We start from the raw sequence: 12,744 nt of genomic DNA, 5'->3' as shown, positions 1-12,744 counted from the left end.
TGACATTAGTTTTGTTTACATGTTAATGCTAACACTTGTTCCCTTCAGATAACTGATCAATCACTTTCACTGGCACCCTCAGTCTCCTGCCTCACTGTTGCTGCGATTCCACTAAATAGTCATAAACAAAAATGCAAATACTCAAATAACTATTCAGTAAGCTTCAGAGGTCCTTTGAACACATGTTGCTTTTCTTAATAGCTGAAATATTATATGAATGGCGTGAATTTTGAAAAAAAATAAATAAATAACCCATGACCCATTTTGGGTCATTCTGGTCCAGGTACATGAGAAATCCTGCGGCATACCTGTGACACACAGGTATACACTATAGACACACAGTACCTGTTGCACTCTGCTTGGGTCGTCTAGTTGCAGCTTGGCAATGACACAGCCAGGCTCAAGGGCCGCTCCAGCCCTCTTCACATAGTGAATACAACCAGACTCTGCAGCTGTAAGGGTCATTACCATCTTCATCACCTGGAATTACAGGAAGTACAAAGAAAGAATGAGAATTTCTGGGAATCGCAAAATTCGATTCAGATTCTTGGGAGTTTGATTCATCTCAAAATCCATTTTCATTTCAAAAATGATTTCTTGATACAAAATGGACTCTTGACTGAAGAAAATGAAGAGGGCACTTTGACTGTCACACAGAGGTAATTAATTAGTCATTAAATAAAAAAATGCTTGAAGCTGCTGCCTTTTGTGAAGATAAATTACAAGATAATGCCGCATGGCTCTTCCCATTGAGTTTTGCCTTTTTTGCTCTATCAGCATAAGATTAACATTATTAATCATTAACAAACATTCAGAAAACTGATCTTAGACATTTCTGAATCGACTATGAACTGTAAGCAATAAGAATCAAGATTCTTGTGTGAATCCATTTTTTTTTTTACTCACTCCTAGTACAAAGGTTACATCTATACAACTTAAACAAAAGTTAAATACATTTGAACTGATTCCATCTTCTTTGTGGATGACATACACACAACAGAGTGTACCTCTATTTCAGCGTAGCACTGGCCAGAAAACACGTGTCCACCATCCTCAACTGTGTACTGGATTAGTTTTCCTGCTGAAGGAGATCGCAGCATCGAAGGATCATTCTCCCTTTCAAAAACACAAGTCTTGTTCCCAATTGTGATGCGATACCTGTAGGGGAAAAAAGATTATTAATAAATTAATAGAAATTAAATAAAATTAATAGAATAAGGACATGGCATTTCATCATCTTTTTGTTCCTTCTACTCTTTGGTAAACTTAGAGATAAATTAGTAGTGATAATTTCATTTTAAATCTTCGTTTCCTCTTACCTGTCCACCTCTTCCTTCATGTAGGTAGTGTAGCTGCTTCCATCATAAGACAGCAAAAGACCTCCATCACTGAGCCGATGGACATCCACCTCAGCAGAAGAGTTGTTCATGATGACCACGTAGGAGTTGGGAGACTGGCGTGTCACTTTCAGGACATACTTAGTACCTTCATAGATCAGCTCTACATCCACAGTGTTGAGTAGTGTGTGTGCTGGCAGCACCTGTCCCCTGGTCAGACATCATACTGTGTTATCAACAGTTCCCAAGCTTGTTTTTGTTGACTGACTGAAATAGATCACTACGGTATGTCACATTTTACCTTTCAAGAGAATGCAGAAAGTTGGACACACTGTTTCTCAGATTAACATCTGCCACATGAAGAGCCCCACTTACGATGCCCAGCATGGTGTCCGGACGCTCTGCCTGCATACAACATATAACTGACTTCTTATCCAGAAAAACAATAAACATGCAAGCATAAAGTCAAACCTTATGGTGCCAAGTAGATAAATCACCAGGTCTTACTACTATTTCAACTCTTGAATATAGCGCAGTTTCAGGACTAACATTATGTGTCAGTAAAACATATCTTTCTTTCACAATAGTTTTCATAAAGAGCACGTAGTGGCCACAACTGAGATCTACGTACCTGCATCTTCTCTGAGATTAGCCTGTCGAGCCAGCCCGTGTCAATGCTGTTGTGCTGAAAGCTTTCCGTCTCCAATAGCTTAATAAGGTATTCCACTGTGGTCCTAAAGTCTCCTCTGATGGACAGCTCCTTTAAAGCCACCACCATGTTGCTAAAAAAAAGATTAAGATTTAACAACATAATATGATTAGTATAAAGATATCCAGACAAAAAAAATAAATATTAGGGATAAATATTGGGTTTTTGAGTACTCTGTGTATACTCACGAGATGGCTTCTTCTCGGTTCTCTCCCCAAGAAAAACAGTGTCCAAACTGGGAATCGGCAAACTCATGTAGCCCTCCGGCCGCTGCAACACTGAAGTAGCCCCACACGTTCTTATTGCTACGGAAATTCAGCTCTTGCACTGTTCCAGAGCTTGGCTTGAAACCCTGCAATCATACCACATCCACACAAAGACACACAATTAATTTTCTCAAAACATGAACTAAAATCAAAAACAATTCTGAAATTTAGAAGGAAAAGTAATAACAACAACCTCTAGTAATGGAACAGAATATCAAAGTGAACAAAACTGAACAGGAACAAAAGTATTTTGTGCACCAGAAGAGACTGAGGCTTACCTCATCAGGATTTTCACTGGTGATACGTGCTGCAATCACATGGCCCCTTGGGGAGGGGGCTGTCGACAGACCCTCAAAGTCAATGGGAGAGTCTCCCCAAGGCTGGACCCCATAAAGCATCCGGATATCTTTGATCCTTTGAAGAGGAATACCCATAGCAATCTGACAGAAGACATTGGAATTAGTACAACACAAGTTTATGCTAGGAAACAGACATATATAGAACTTAAGGGACAGGCTCACATGCCTTCAACAAACATAGTTAACAGCACAGCAATGTATTTGTATTGAACAAATGAGATTTTTTCCCGACATGCTCCTCTGAACTCAAACAACATAAACAACATCATGGGAGACAGTGAGTCTTGTTGTTGCTGGGGAAAAAATACTATCGTCTCCGGGGCCAGAGAGTCTGTATCACTCCTACAGTGACACCCAATCAGCTTGACTACAAAGCTTTCCCAGCAACACTGCCCTTCAGCTTGTCTGCCACTGACCTAATTATACACAATCCTAAACACTGCAGAAAAGAACACGTGACCAAGTGGTCCTACTACCACTGGATCTAATACACAGTTTCTGTGTTTTGCCTCCTTATCATGCAGTCGGATCCCATACGGACCGGAGCTCATCCAGTACCAAGTGGTGAAGCATGCTAACTTCATCTGTTACGAGATAGTAACAGACTCAAATGTGTTGTATGTGATGTGACGGTGTGCTCTTTCTATCTCTGCAGGCATGCATGGGTGAGACTGACCTGCAGCTGAGCAGCAGGCAAGTTGACATCAGCTACCATCTCAGTACAGGGGTGTTCCACCTGCAGACGGGGATTGAGCTCCAGGAAGTAGAAGCTGCCATCTTGGCTGTACAGGTACTCCACTGTGCCTGCACTGACATACCCAACCATCTTAGCCAGCCTCACTGCACACTGAGGAGAGAAAACAACTTGATTCATATCAAGGTTCAAATATGCTCAAGGTTTAGTTAATCTGAATTTACATTGTTGATCTTAGCTCTCCATTTGTCAGCTATATATAAGTATAAACAAAGTTGGATGGGTTGTACCTTTTCCATATCCTCAAACACATCAGATGTGGCGATGGTAGCAGGAGCCTCCTCTATAATTTTCTGGTGCCGTCGCTGCACAGAACAGTCTCGACCAAACAGTGAAATGGCATTGCCATACTGATCAGCCAAGATCTGAACTTCTAAGTGGCGGGCATGCTTGGCTAGCTGCATGACGAAAATAGGTGAGCCTGGAACTTCTGCCTGGACCTAGAAAACGAAAGCATTTTCTTGTATTCAACAAATGCACAAAAAATTCTTGTATTATTTTTCCCCAGTTGAATCCAGTTTGGTGAAGCCAAATGTTCCATGTGGACCTTTAAGAATGCGTTCACACCCCCTGTATAATGAGTTAAGTCTGGCATGATATATTTTAAACCAGAATAACTTTGGGTTTACATTTACCTGTCTGAAGAGGTTCGGGAAATCTTCAACACAGTTGACTTTACGGATGCCTTTTCCTCCTCCTCCCTCTGAGGCCTTCACCATCACGGGGTAGCCGATCTTCTCTGCAGCCTGGCAACGGATATACACAACTTTACGGCATACAAGCAAGTATGCACAGCTCGAGCAACATGCATCTGTCATTATTAACTCTAAGTTAGATAACACACTTACTTTAAGTCCATCCTCGACATCCTGGATGCAGCCCAGCTCATACACATCAGTGGGGACATTGATGATTCTCTTCTTTTGGTTGTTCTCAGTCCATTCAACTGTCAGGCCTGAGAAAGAGACAGCATATTCAGCATGCATACTTGTCAGTGCAATGGTACAATGTTAATAACTTCTTTTTCTGAAATCTCAGGGATCTGCCTTGAAACACCAGGTATTTGCAACACAGACATAAAAATGTTTAGAAAAGTATATATACACATATTCTACATGAAGTATGAATTCACGAACTATTGACTGTTGTTGTTTTTTCTTGTTTTTTAAATAATAAGGAAACCTTTTGTCCCCCTCATCATTTAATTGTTACAAGACTATCTTTGGACCCCACACAAGCTGTGACCTACCTGTACCACTCCATGGCAATGTTGGAATGCCAGCTGTCTGAGCCACGATAGAAGAGGCAATCTTGTCTCCTAGAGCCCACATAGCCTGACTTGGAGGGCCTGAGGAAAGAATAGGCAATTACACAAAGAAATTTTGGTTGAGCAAACTGATAATGTGAAGGTAAATGAAAGGGTCAATAAAATGATAGATAAAGTAAGAAGCTTTTCTTACCCATGAAGGCAATGCCATGCTTGTGAAGAAGCTCTGGGAGTTTGGGGTTCTCTGAGGCATGACCCCACCCAGCCCACACTGCCTGTAAGGAATACAGGATAACAGATATCCAACTAAAGATAAAACGGTTAATTACTGTGGGAAAACTGTGCACATATTAAGTATGCAGCGGTACCTGAACAGGTATGCGTTTAGCAATGTCCAGAATGAGCTCCACATTGGCATAGTTGTTGTTGTTAGTCCCTCCTGGCACGGGCACGTAATGATCTGCCATTTTGATGTACTCTATGAAAGAAAGAGACACAGAGAACCTATTTTTTCCCAAAATCATCTGCATTTACATCTGCAATATTCCTCACTGGTTTGCTTTCTTCTGAATTACTTTAAATGTTTGGATACACTGCAACACTGAGTTTCAGGGCATAAACTGTCCAGTAATTCACTCATACGTGTTCATATTATGTTAAAGCTCACCTGCATTAGCCTTCAGGTCCTCTGGGGTCACCATTACGACAAAGCGGATTGCCCTTTCATTGCGAAACATCTCATAGGCCCAGCGGCGGATGGAACGCATGCATTTGACTGCTGCAATGCCATTGTTTGCAATAAGCACCTGAAGAGACAATAGGCAATTGAATTATTGTCTAATGCTGTCACAGATACTACTGTGGCTACAATATGTGCATTATTATTTCCTATTGTAATTGTGTAATTGTAATTATTGCAATCTCTACCTTCTCAATAACCTTGTTGCCACCAAAGCGGGTGACAAATTCAGCAGGAGAAGCCACGGTGAAGTCCCTCTGGAGGTCAATACGCCGGCGATCTCTGCCTTGCTTCACCAGGTGCAGCCCTGACATGCTTGGTCTGTTTTAAGATACACAAAAAATGAATGTAATGGCCCTTCATAACACCTCAACTTTTAGGTGGAAGGAGGTCTTAGCTCGATATGCTAATAGCAACTAATAAACTAACAACTGTGCAAGTCTTTCAGTAGCAGCTTTAAAGACAGTTTATGTTTACAGGCCAAGAGATAAAAACACATCGATATTATCTCATACTGATAAAAAGACAATTTAACTAAGAAAGACAGGATTTGACTATCTTTCTTATCTTAAATTTTATGGCTTGTGAGTGAGTTAGAGAAGCAAAAATAAAGGGTCATCATGGTTATCTTCAAGCCTTACAATATAACCACTGATAGCGCAGAACATATTATGCGCAATGGGCCACAAAACTTTACTTTTCAGACATACTGTATATACATGCTTGGGCAAGTGCCTCCGATGGGACAAGCAGAACAATTTGAATCAAGCTCCACCCTGTAGAGGAACCATACAGGGGAAGGGGCAGTACAGGGGGAGGGATATGATATCAGCTGAAGGGTGTGGCAGTGCCTGAGCTCGTTTGGCTGGCTGGCTTCTGTGGCCTGATACTGCACTATTGCATCACTGTAAGGGGTTACCAGGACAAGGCAATTGAGCTTCTATTGAACGGAGACTCAGATTTCGACCCAGCTGTGGAGGTGGAGGTTCTGTGCTGTGAGAGAAACAATTGGAGGGGGGTGGAGGAAGTGCACCCATCCAGTACATCGAGTTTTAAAACAGCCATTTCAGCTTCATAAAGTTTCTTGTCTCTCATCCTCACTGTCCTTGCAAAACCATCCAACAAAACCAGACTGAACAAAGCAATTACTGAGATCTATAAGAGCCTGTCATACATAGATAATGTGGTTATAAAGTTGCAAACAAAACCATAGTTTTCATGACTGGCACACAAAAAAAAACACTGCCCACATGGTTGGCTGTATAACACAACAGTATCTTGGAAGTTTCCAGATAAACATCAAAAGCATGTATGAAAGCAGCTTTACACCCGCTTTGACAAGCAGGAAAAGAAGATGCACGTAATTATGAAAGATATCAATATGAAAATACTCTGCATTATGGACTCATCTGAATCACATCATTTGAAATCCAAATCTGCTGTGAGGCTTTAGAGGAAAATTTAATTTAAAAGCCTTCCATCTGTGAAAGTGACAGTGGAATGAGAGGTTTTGGGAGCCCACTGGGGAAAAAAAAAACACTAAGGCTGGCAGAAAGCCTGAAAACTGTTGAAAACTTTAAAGGAAATTCTATCAGTACTGAATAGCTCCTTTTCACTGTGGGCTTGAAAATTTCTGTGTGTCAACATTTTTCAACTTTCCCAAACCAACATTCTGAAGTCTGTGGCTATATTTTAGGCCTACCTCATGGACTCGGGACACAGAGAACCCTCTTTAGAAGTCTGCAGCTAGTGAAACCACGTTTTTCATAAGTATTGCATAAGGGGGCTACACAGCAAAGGAGGAGTCTGATCAGAATATACTTTATACTTCCAGTCCAATAGGACTAGTGTCATAAGCACAGCATCTGAAGTTTCAGGTTTCATATTTGTAATTCACATTTGCATGTGCGTAAATTTAATGCATCACTACAAGTACACAGGCAAATGACTGAATAAAAGTAAATAATCCAAAAATACTTGAATTGCAACAGATATTACTTAATTGCAACAACGAACTCCAGATTTGGAAAATTAGTTTTCTAAACACTGTTGATACAAATTGATCTGCATCAGACCTGCTTCTGCTTCAGAATACCCGAGCAAATCAACATAAAATAAAAATCTGCAACCACACATTTAACTAATATAATAATCACAATATTCTGTGAAAAAATAACAGCGAAAATCAAGAGATTAGAGGGGATGCAAACAGACCAGGTTTGGATTCCTACCTTAGATTGTGCATGGGGCCATCAAGGTGGTCAAATCCCATTTCATATGTGCTATCTGAACTACCGGAGGATGGTGACAAGGATCGAGTCTCCTTTTCCTCCAGCTGTACGTCAGGCTTCCCTTGGATTTCATCCTCCGAGTTCTCCTCTGACACTGATCCCACCATAAAGTGAGAGTGCAACGGCGTAATGGCAGGGTTCTTCTTAGCAGCACCATCCTGCTGTGCCATAGCTGGACACGAACAGGTTGCAAATACTAGCAAGAAACACAACAGTGGCAATGACAGTTATAAAGAAGATACAGAGTCCAAATATCAGGGTACAGGGTTGCCTTGACTGACATGTGATGCTGTTTGTCATATTGCAAAAGTGGGTAATGAACTTAAGTATCTTGATAAAACAACTGATATTGCAACACGTGGACTGACAGCATCAGCACATCGTGTACAGGTTCTGAAAAGGACAATCACTAAACACGCTGAAACATATGTGTATCAAAATAATAAGGATGTTATAATAGTATTTACATGTAAGCCTGCTCATACTACTGAGAAGCAACTGAGGCACTATTTTATCCCTAAATAATGTCAACCCCATCAAACAACTGCTTAAGTGAGAAGCATGCATTCAAACAGCCGCACTTTGCAAAACGTGGACAATCCCGCTTGCACGTTGACATGCACTTTAAGTGTAGGTGCCAATCCAAACCAATGCACACAAAATACGTTTTTAGTCGATCTTACATTATAATGTAATGGCTGAGACAACTGTATGACTAAAGTTACAACTGTAAGATGCACACATTGATTTCAAAGCACATTTTGCTAAACAGACTGACATTACCTGCTCTAGTATTGGACAAGTTAAGTTTTTAATTCGATTGCAAAATTAACATTACAAACACCACTAAGTAGAATTAGCAACAAATCATTTACCTACCACAGTAATATCCAGCCTTTCTTCCTTTACGTTGCTACAACTACATTTTCCCCACTGTGTGTTCAAGTAAAAAGAGTAGACTCACAAGTAAGGCACACCTTCCTTACCTATCGATAGCTGCTTGCGAGACCAGAAAAACAAGCCAAGCACCGCAATCAGACACACTGCAAGCGTGAGCCAAAGGAACATCCCAAATTGATACGGAGCACGGAATTTAGCTTGTTAGCAGAACGAATGTTCCGGCATATTCCGTGTTATTAAAGGACATAGCTCATGAACAACTTTTTTAGTTCAGGTTTGCGTTTAATCAACTTTACCGCACAAAGTTACCCCTTCAGTAAAGCTAGCTTCCTATCTTAACACAGGCACACAACTCGCCACAGCTAGCTAGCTTACCGGCAGTGGTTAATACACTTATATTGACATAGTAACGGCTAATACAGTAGTGCTGAGTACGCTACAGGTGTACTCGCCAATAGCTAGTAGAAATCTTCTGAACGGAACTAATGACAGCCAGGCTTGTGTAACATAATCTGAGATAAACATCAACTCACCGGTGGAGATAAACCGAAACGTGATCCTGAAATGCTTGAGTCCAACAGATCGATAAATTAACTGCGTCTACCAGACATCCCTGTTTCCAGCAATGAATGAAAAAAAAAATCACATCATGGTGAGGTCACACATCTCCGACAAACGCCTCAACAGCAGAGAGTGGGGTGATGTGATGATGCGCAGGCAGGTTACTTTTGGACGTTGACCTACGACCGCAGCTTCCGCTATAGAAATACATGAGGTAGAAAAGATTTCACACTCAAGATGGCTGCAACACATAATGTTTGGGAAATTAAATACAAATAGTACAAACGTTGTAGAATATATTATTTGAGATAGGTAATATGATGTGATATTAAAATAACTGTTTATATAAAGATGATAGTTGAGAAAATACCTCTCTAGCTGAAACAAAATTAAAATGCTTACGTTCCTTTAAAATTAGCTTATCTATTTGTTTTTGCCCAAAAAATAAGTAGAGGTATGTACATCTAATCATCCATAAAAAAAATTCCCTGTATTTGAGTTAAATAAAATTATTAAAAGGAACAAAAGGCAGACCGAATTAGACAACTCTATTCAGTTATTATGTAAATGTTATTGTTTTCACAGGGACATCATCAGTTGTTACGTTATTAACAACAAATGTACATCTTGCGTGTACTGACAGCAAGGATTCACTGTTTCGAACTCTTTTATCTCTTTCACATAGATCTAGGAAGGTTGCATTTGCGGAGAACCAGTCAGATTCCAGAGCGAATTTAGTGGGCGGGTTTCGTGAGATTATAGGAGGGGCAGGACCTGCGGTATCGCCATCCATGTGCTCTACACTGTATGCCGTCTGCAGTGTAATGGTGCTGATGTCCGGCACGGGGCCTACACTTCTCATGTTTTATTAGAAGAATCTTTTATATTTTCAGGTCTCAGGTCTCAAAGGACAGACCTTAGATAGAATTACAAAACTACTCATCCCGCAGCAATAAAGCAGAACAATGAGATATGTCACCAACCCAAAATGAAACTTTTTTACGTAGGCAATTATGTAGGTAGCAGGAGTTTAGACATCCCCATCATCTTAATACATCAAAGGTTCTGCAGTGCAGACACTTTTTATTGAGCTGATGCTTGAGCACTTCAAAAAGAACAATGAAATCATTTCTTAACGTTTCTTGTTTGAGCTGGCTGGGAAGGTAAAAGATACATACATATATATATATATATATGTAGTGAAAACTTTGAAAGAATTTAATATAACAGGATTAATTGTATTCTAAAGTTATCACTATGCTGATATGTATGATTCCAATGTATAATTTCTAATGTGAAACACGGTGTCTTAATTTAGAGACTATTTTTAGAGAGGCGTACAGGGGACTGATAGAGACCTTTCCCACATGGCACAGCAAGAATTACCTGAAGCTCAGTAGCATAACCAATGAGCTTGTGCTACAGACTACAGTGTTTGCAAAGATGCTACAAATTCAGTAAGGTGGTTCAAAAAGGTGGGATGAAGATGTGTGCTTTACATACATTTTCAACCCAGCAGAACAGAAGATCTATTAAATTTTCAATTTTTTTTGTACTATACTGTCTTTGAATAGTCAGCAGTGTTATTACTACACTGATCCACTAGATGATGTCAGAGTCCAACAGTTTGCCCTCTTTAAGTACAGTATAATGTGTTTTGGACAATGGCAAAGGTCACTTGGAGAAGCAATTTTTTTGTAGAAATAGTAGCCCTGTGGATTGCTCCAGATTATATTATTATCATTAAACAATTAAAATATTACATATTTTTTTTGTCTGTAAGGTGTGATGTCCTTTTGTGTGTTTGCGGTAGAAATATCTAGCAGTGATTACACAGTAATAGGCCTGATTACGGCTTCAATGTGAATTCACTTTCAATGACATATGAACTGTATTGAATTAGTATTGCATCTTCCAAAACCAGTTATAGAATTTAACATGATTAAATAAGAATACATTTGTGGTTGCATGTCTTTATATTGCTACTCAAATGGTGATTAGGTCACATTTATATGCTTCTATATTTCATTTACTTGGATCTTGCAGCCAACAACAAGGCATATTTTTGTATAACACATGCCTCTATACATACAAGGGAAGAAAATTGTGATAAAATCATGCTTCATTAAAATCGATTTGTATTTTGTTTTTGGGTGTTCTGAGACTTTAACCATTTGAATGCATTTGCTGAGAGAATAAAATAAAATTATAATTTCCATTTTACAATTCTAAGGTCTCGATTTACCGGTCAATCTATGTTCCAACCCTCACCTATGGTCATGGGTGGGTAGTGACTGAGAGAACAAGATGGTGGATATAAGCGGCTGAAATTAATTTCGTCCGCAGGGTGGCCAGGCTCAGCCTTAGAGATAGGGTTAAGAGCCTGGACATCCAGGAGAGAATCGAGTAGAGCTGCTGCTCCTTCTCATCGAGAGGGCCCAATTGAGGTGGTTCAGGCACCTGGTTAGGGTGCCTCCTGGACGTCATCTCTAGGGAGCTGTTTCGGGTATGTCCATCCGGGAGGAGACCCTGGGACATGATGGAGAGATTACATCTCTCGTCTGGCCTGGGAACACCTTTTATCCCCCCAGACGAGTTGATGGAAGTGGCCGGGGAGAGGACAGTCTGGGCTTCCCTGCTGGAGGAAGACGAGCCGAGCCGAGAGACAATTCTAATTTACATTCAAAAATGGAATGTTCTTATATTTTGAAATGGAATGTTCTGTTCTGGAATGAAATGTTCCACCAGTCTAGAATGAAAAGATTTAAGCATTCTTTTCTTGAATGTAATGTTCCAAAATTTTAGAATGCAGTCTTCTGTTTTGGATGGAATGGAATAGAATAGAATGAATGGAAAAGATAATGGAATATGCCTACCAGAATAGAAGATTCAGACATTCAAGAATTGAATGTTCTGTTCCAGAAAGCAATGTTCTGCTCCAAAATGAAATGTTCTATTCTAGAATGGAATGTTCCACCTTTCTAGAACAGGAGAATTTGAGCACAGAGTGGAATGCTGTGACATTCTAAAAAGCAATGTCCTGCTCTGAAATAGAATGTTCCAAAATTCTAGAATACCATGTCCTCTACTAAATTGGAATTCTCTATTTCCAGTGGAATGTTCCACCATTCTAGAATGGAATAATTTTAGCATTTGTACAGTAATGGAATGCTTAAAAAAGTCCTGATCTGGAGGGGAATGTTTCAACAAAAGTTTTAGTCTGGGAAGGAATTTTGGCATTCTCAAATCCATCATTCTGTTTTAGAATCGAATGCTGCAACATTTTAGAATGTAGTCGTTGAATGTTGAAGCATGCCATTCCATTCCAGAACCTTAAATTTCAGAGTATTGAAACATTCTGTCCCACGATAGCACTTTCCAGAAGAAAACAGAACCCTGAATTCTTGAGCTAGTGATTTTATTCTGGAATCCTGGAACATTCCTCACAGAGCATTCCATTCCAGACTGTTGAAAGATTCCACTGAAGAATAGAACATTCCTCTCCCAGCCACGTCCACCATCTCGCTGCCCCCACGACCAACCACACCATATTCCCAGAAA

At 40.0% G+C, this 12,744-nt stretch overlaps 1 protein-coding gene across 6 annotated transcripts in view; it reads right to left on the bottom strand.

The window, feature by feature from the left end:
* The window catches only part of acaca (acetyl-CoA carboxylase alpha), a 32,200-nt gene extending 23,470 nt beyond the window's left edge, over window positions 1–8,730 (bottom strand). For all 6 annotated transcript variants that reach the window (XM_046410046.1, XM_046410047.1, XM_046410048.1 and 3 more), the window contains exons 1-18: window positions 8,709–8,730; window positions 7,663–7,918; window positions 5,620–5,752; window positions 5,360–5,498; window positions 5,061–5,170; window positions 4,886–4,967; window positions 4,675–4,773; window positions 4,274–4,380; window positions 4,061–4,171; window positions 3,656–3,865; window positions 3,348–3,518; window positions 2,591–2,752; window positions 2,235–2,398; window positions 1,969–2,119; window positions 1,639–1,742; window positions 1,320–1,547; window positions 1,008–1,158; window positions 346–480 (exon numbers count right to left, since the gene is read on the bottom strand). In XM_046410046.1, the coding sequence (XP_046266002.1) occupies window positions 346–480; window positions 1,008–1,158; window positions 1,320–1,547; window positions 1,639–1,742; window positions 1,969–2,119; window positions 2,235–2,398; window positions 2,591–2,752; window positions 3,348–3,518; window positions 3,656–3,865; window positions 4,061–4,171; window positions 4,274–4,380; window positions 4,675–4,773; window positions 4,886–4,967; window positions 5,061–5,170; window positions 5,360–5,498; window positions 5,620–5,752; window positions 7,663–7,892 (2,487 nt within the window). In that variant the 5' untranslated portion in view covers window positions 7,893–7,918; window positions 8,709–8,730. The remainder of the gene's footprint in view (window positions 1–345; window positions 481–1,007; window positions 1,159–1,319; window positions 1,548–1,638; window positions 1,743–1,968; window positions 2,120–2,234; window positions 2,399–2,590; window positions 2,753–3,347; window positions 3,519–3,655; window positions 3,866–4,060; window positions 4,172–4,273; window positions 4,381–4,674; window positions 4,774–4,885; window positions 4,968–5,060; window positions 5,171–5,359; window positions 5,499–5,619; window positions 5,753–7,662; window positions 7,919–8,708) is intronic.
* Between the last annotated feature and the right edge of the window lie 4,014 nt (window positions 8,731–12,744).

Source organism: Scatophagus argus, chromosome 14, assembly GCF_020382885.2.
Source record: "Scatophagus argus isolate fScaArg1 chromosome 14, fScaArg1.pri, whole genome shotgun sequence".
NCBI classification, from domain to species: domain Eukaryota; kingdom Metazoa; phylum Chordata; class Actinopteri; family Scatophagidae; genus Scatophagus; species Scatophagus argus.
The sequence above is the reverse complement of the archived record's forward strand: the minus strand, read 5'-3'. Positions and strand labels throughout refer to the sequence as shown.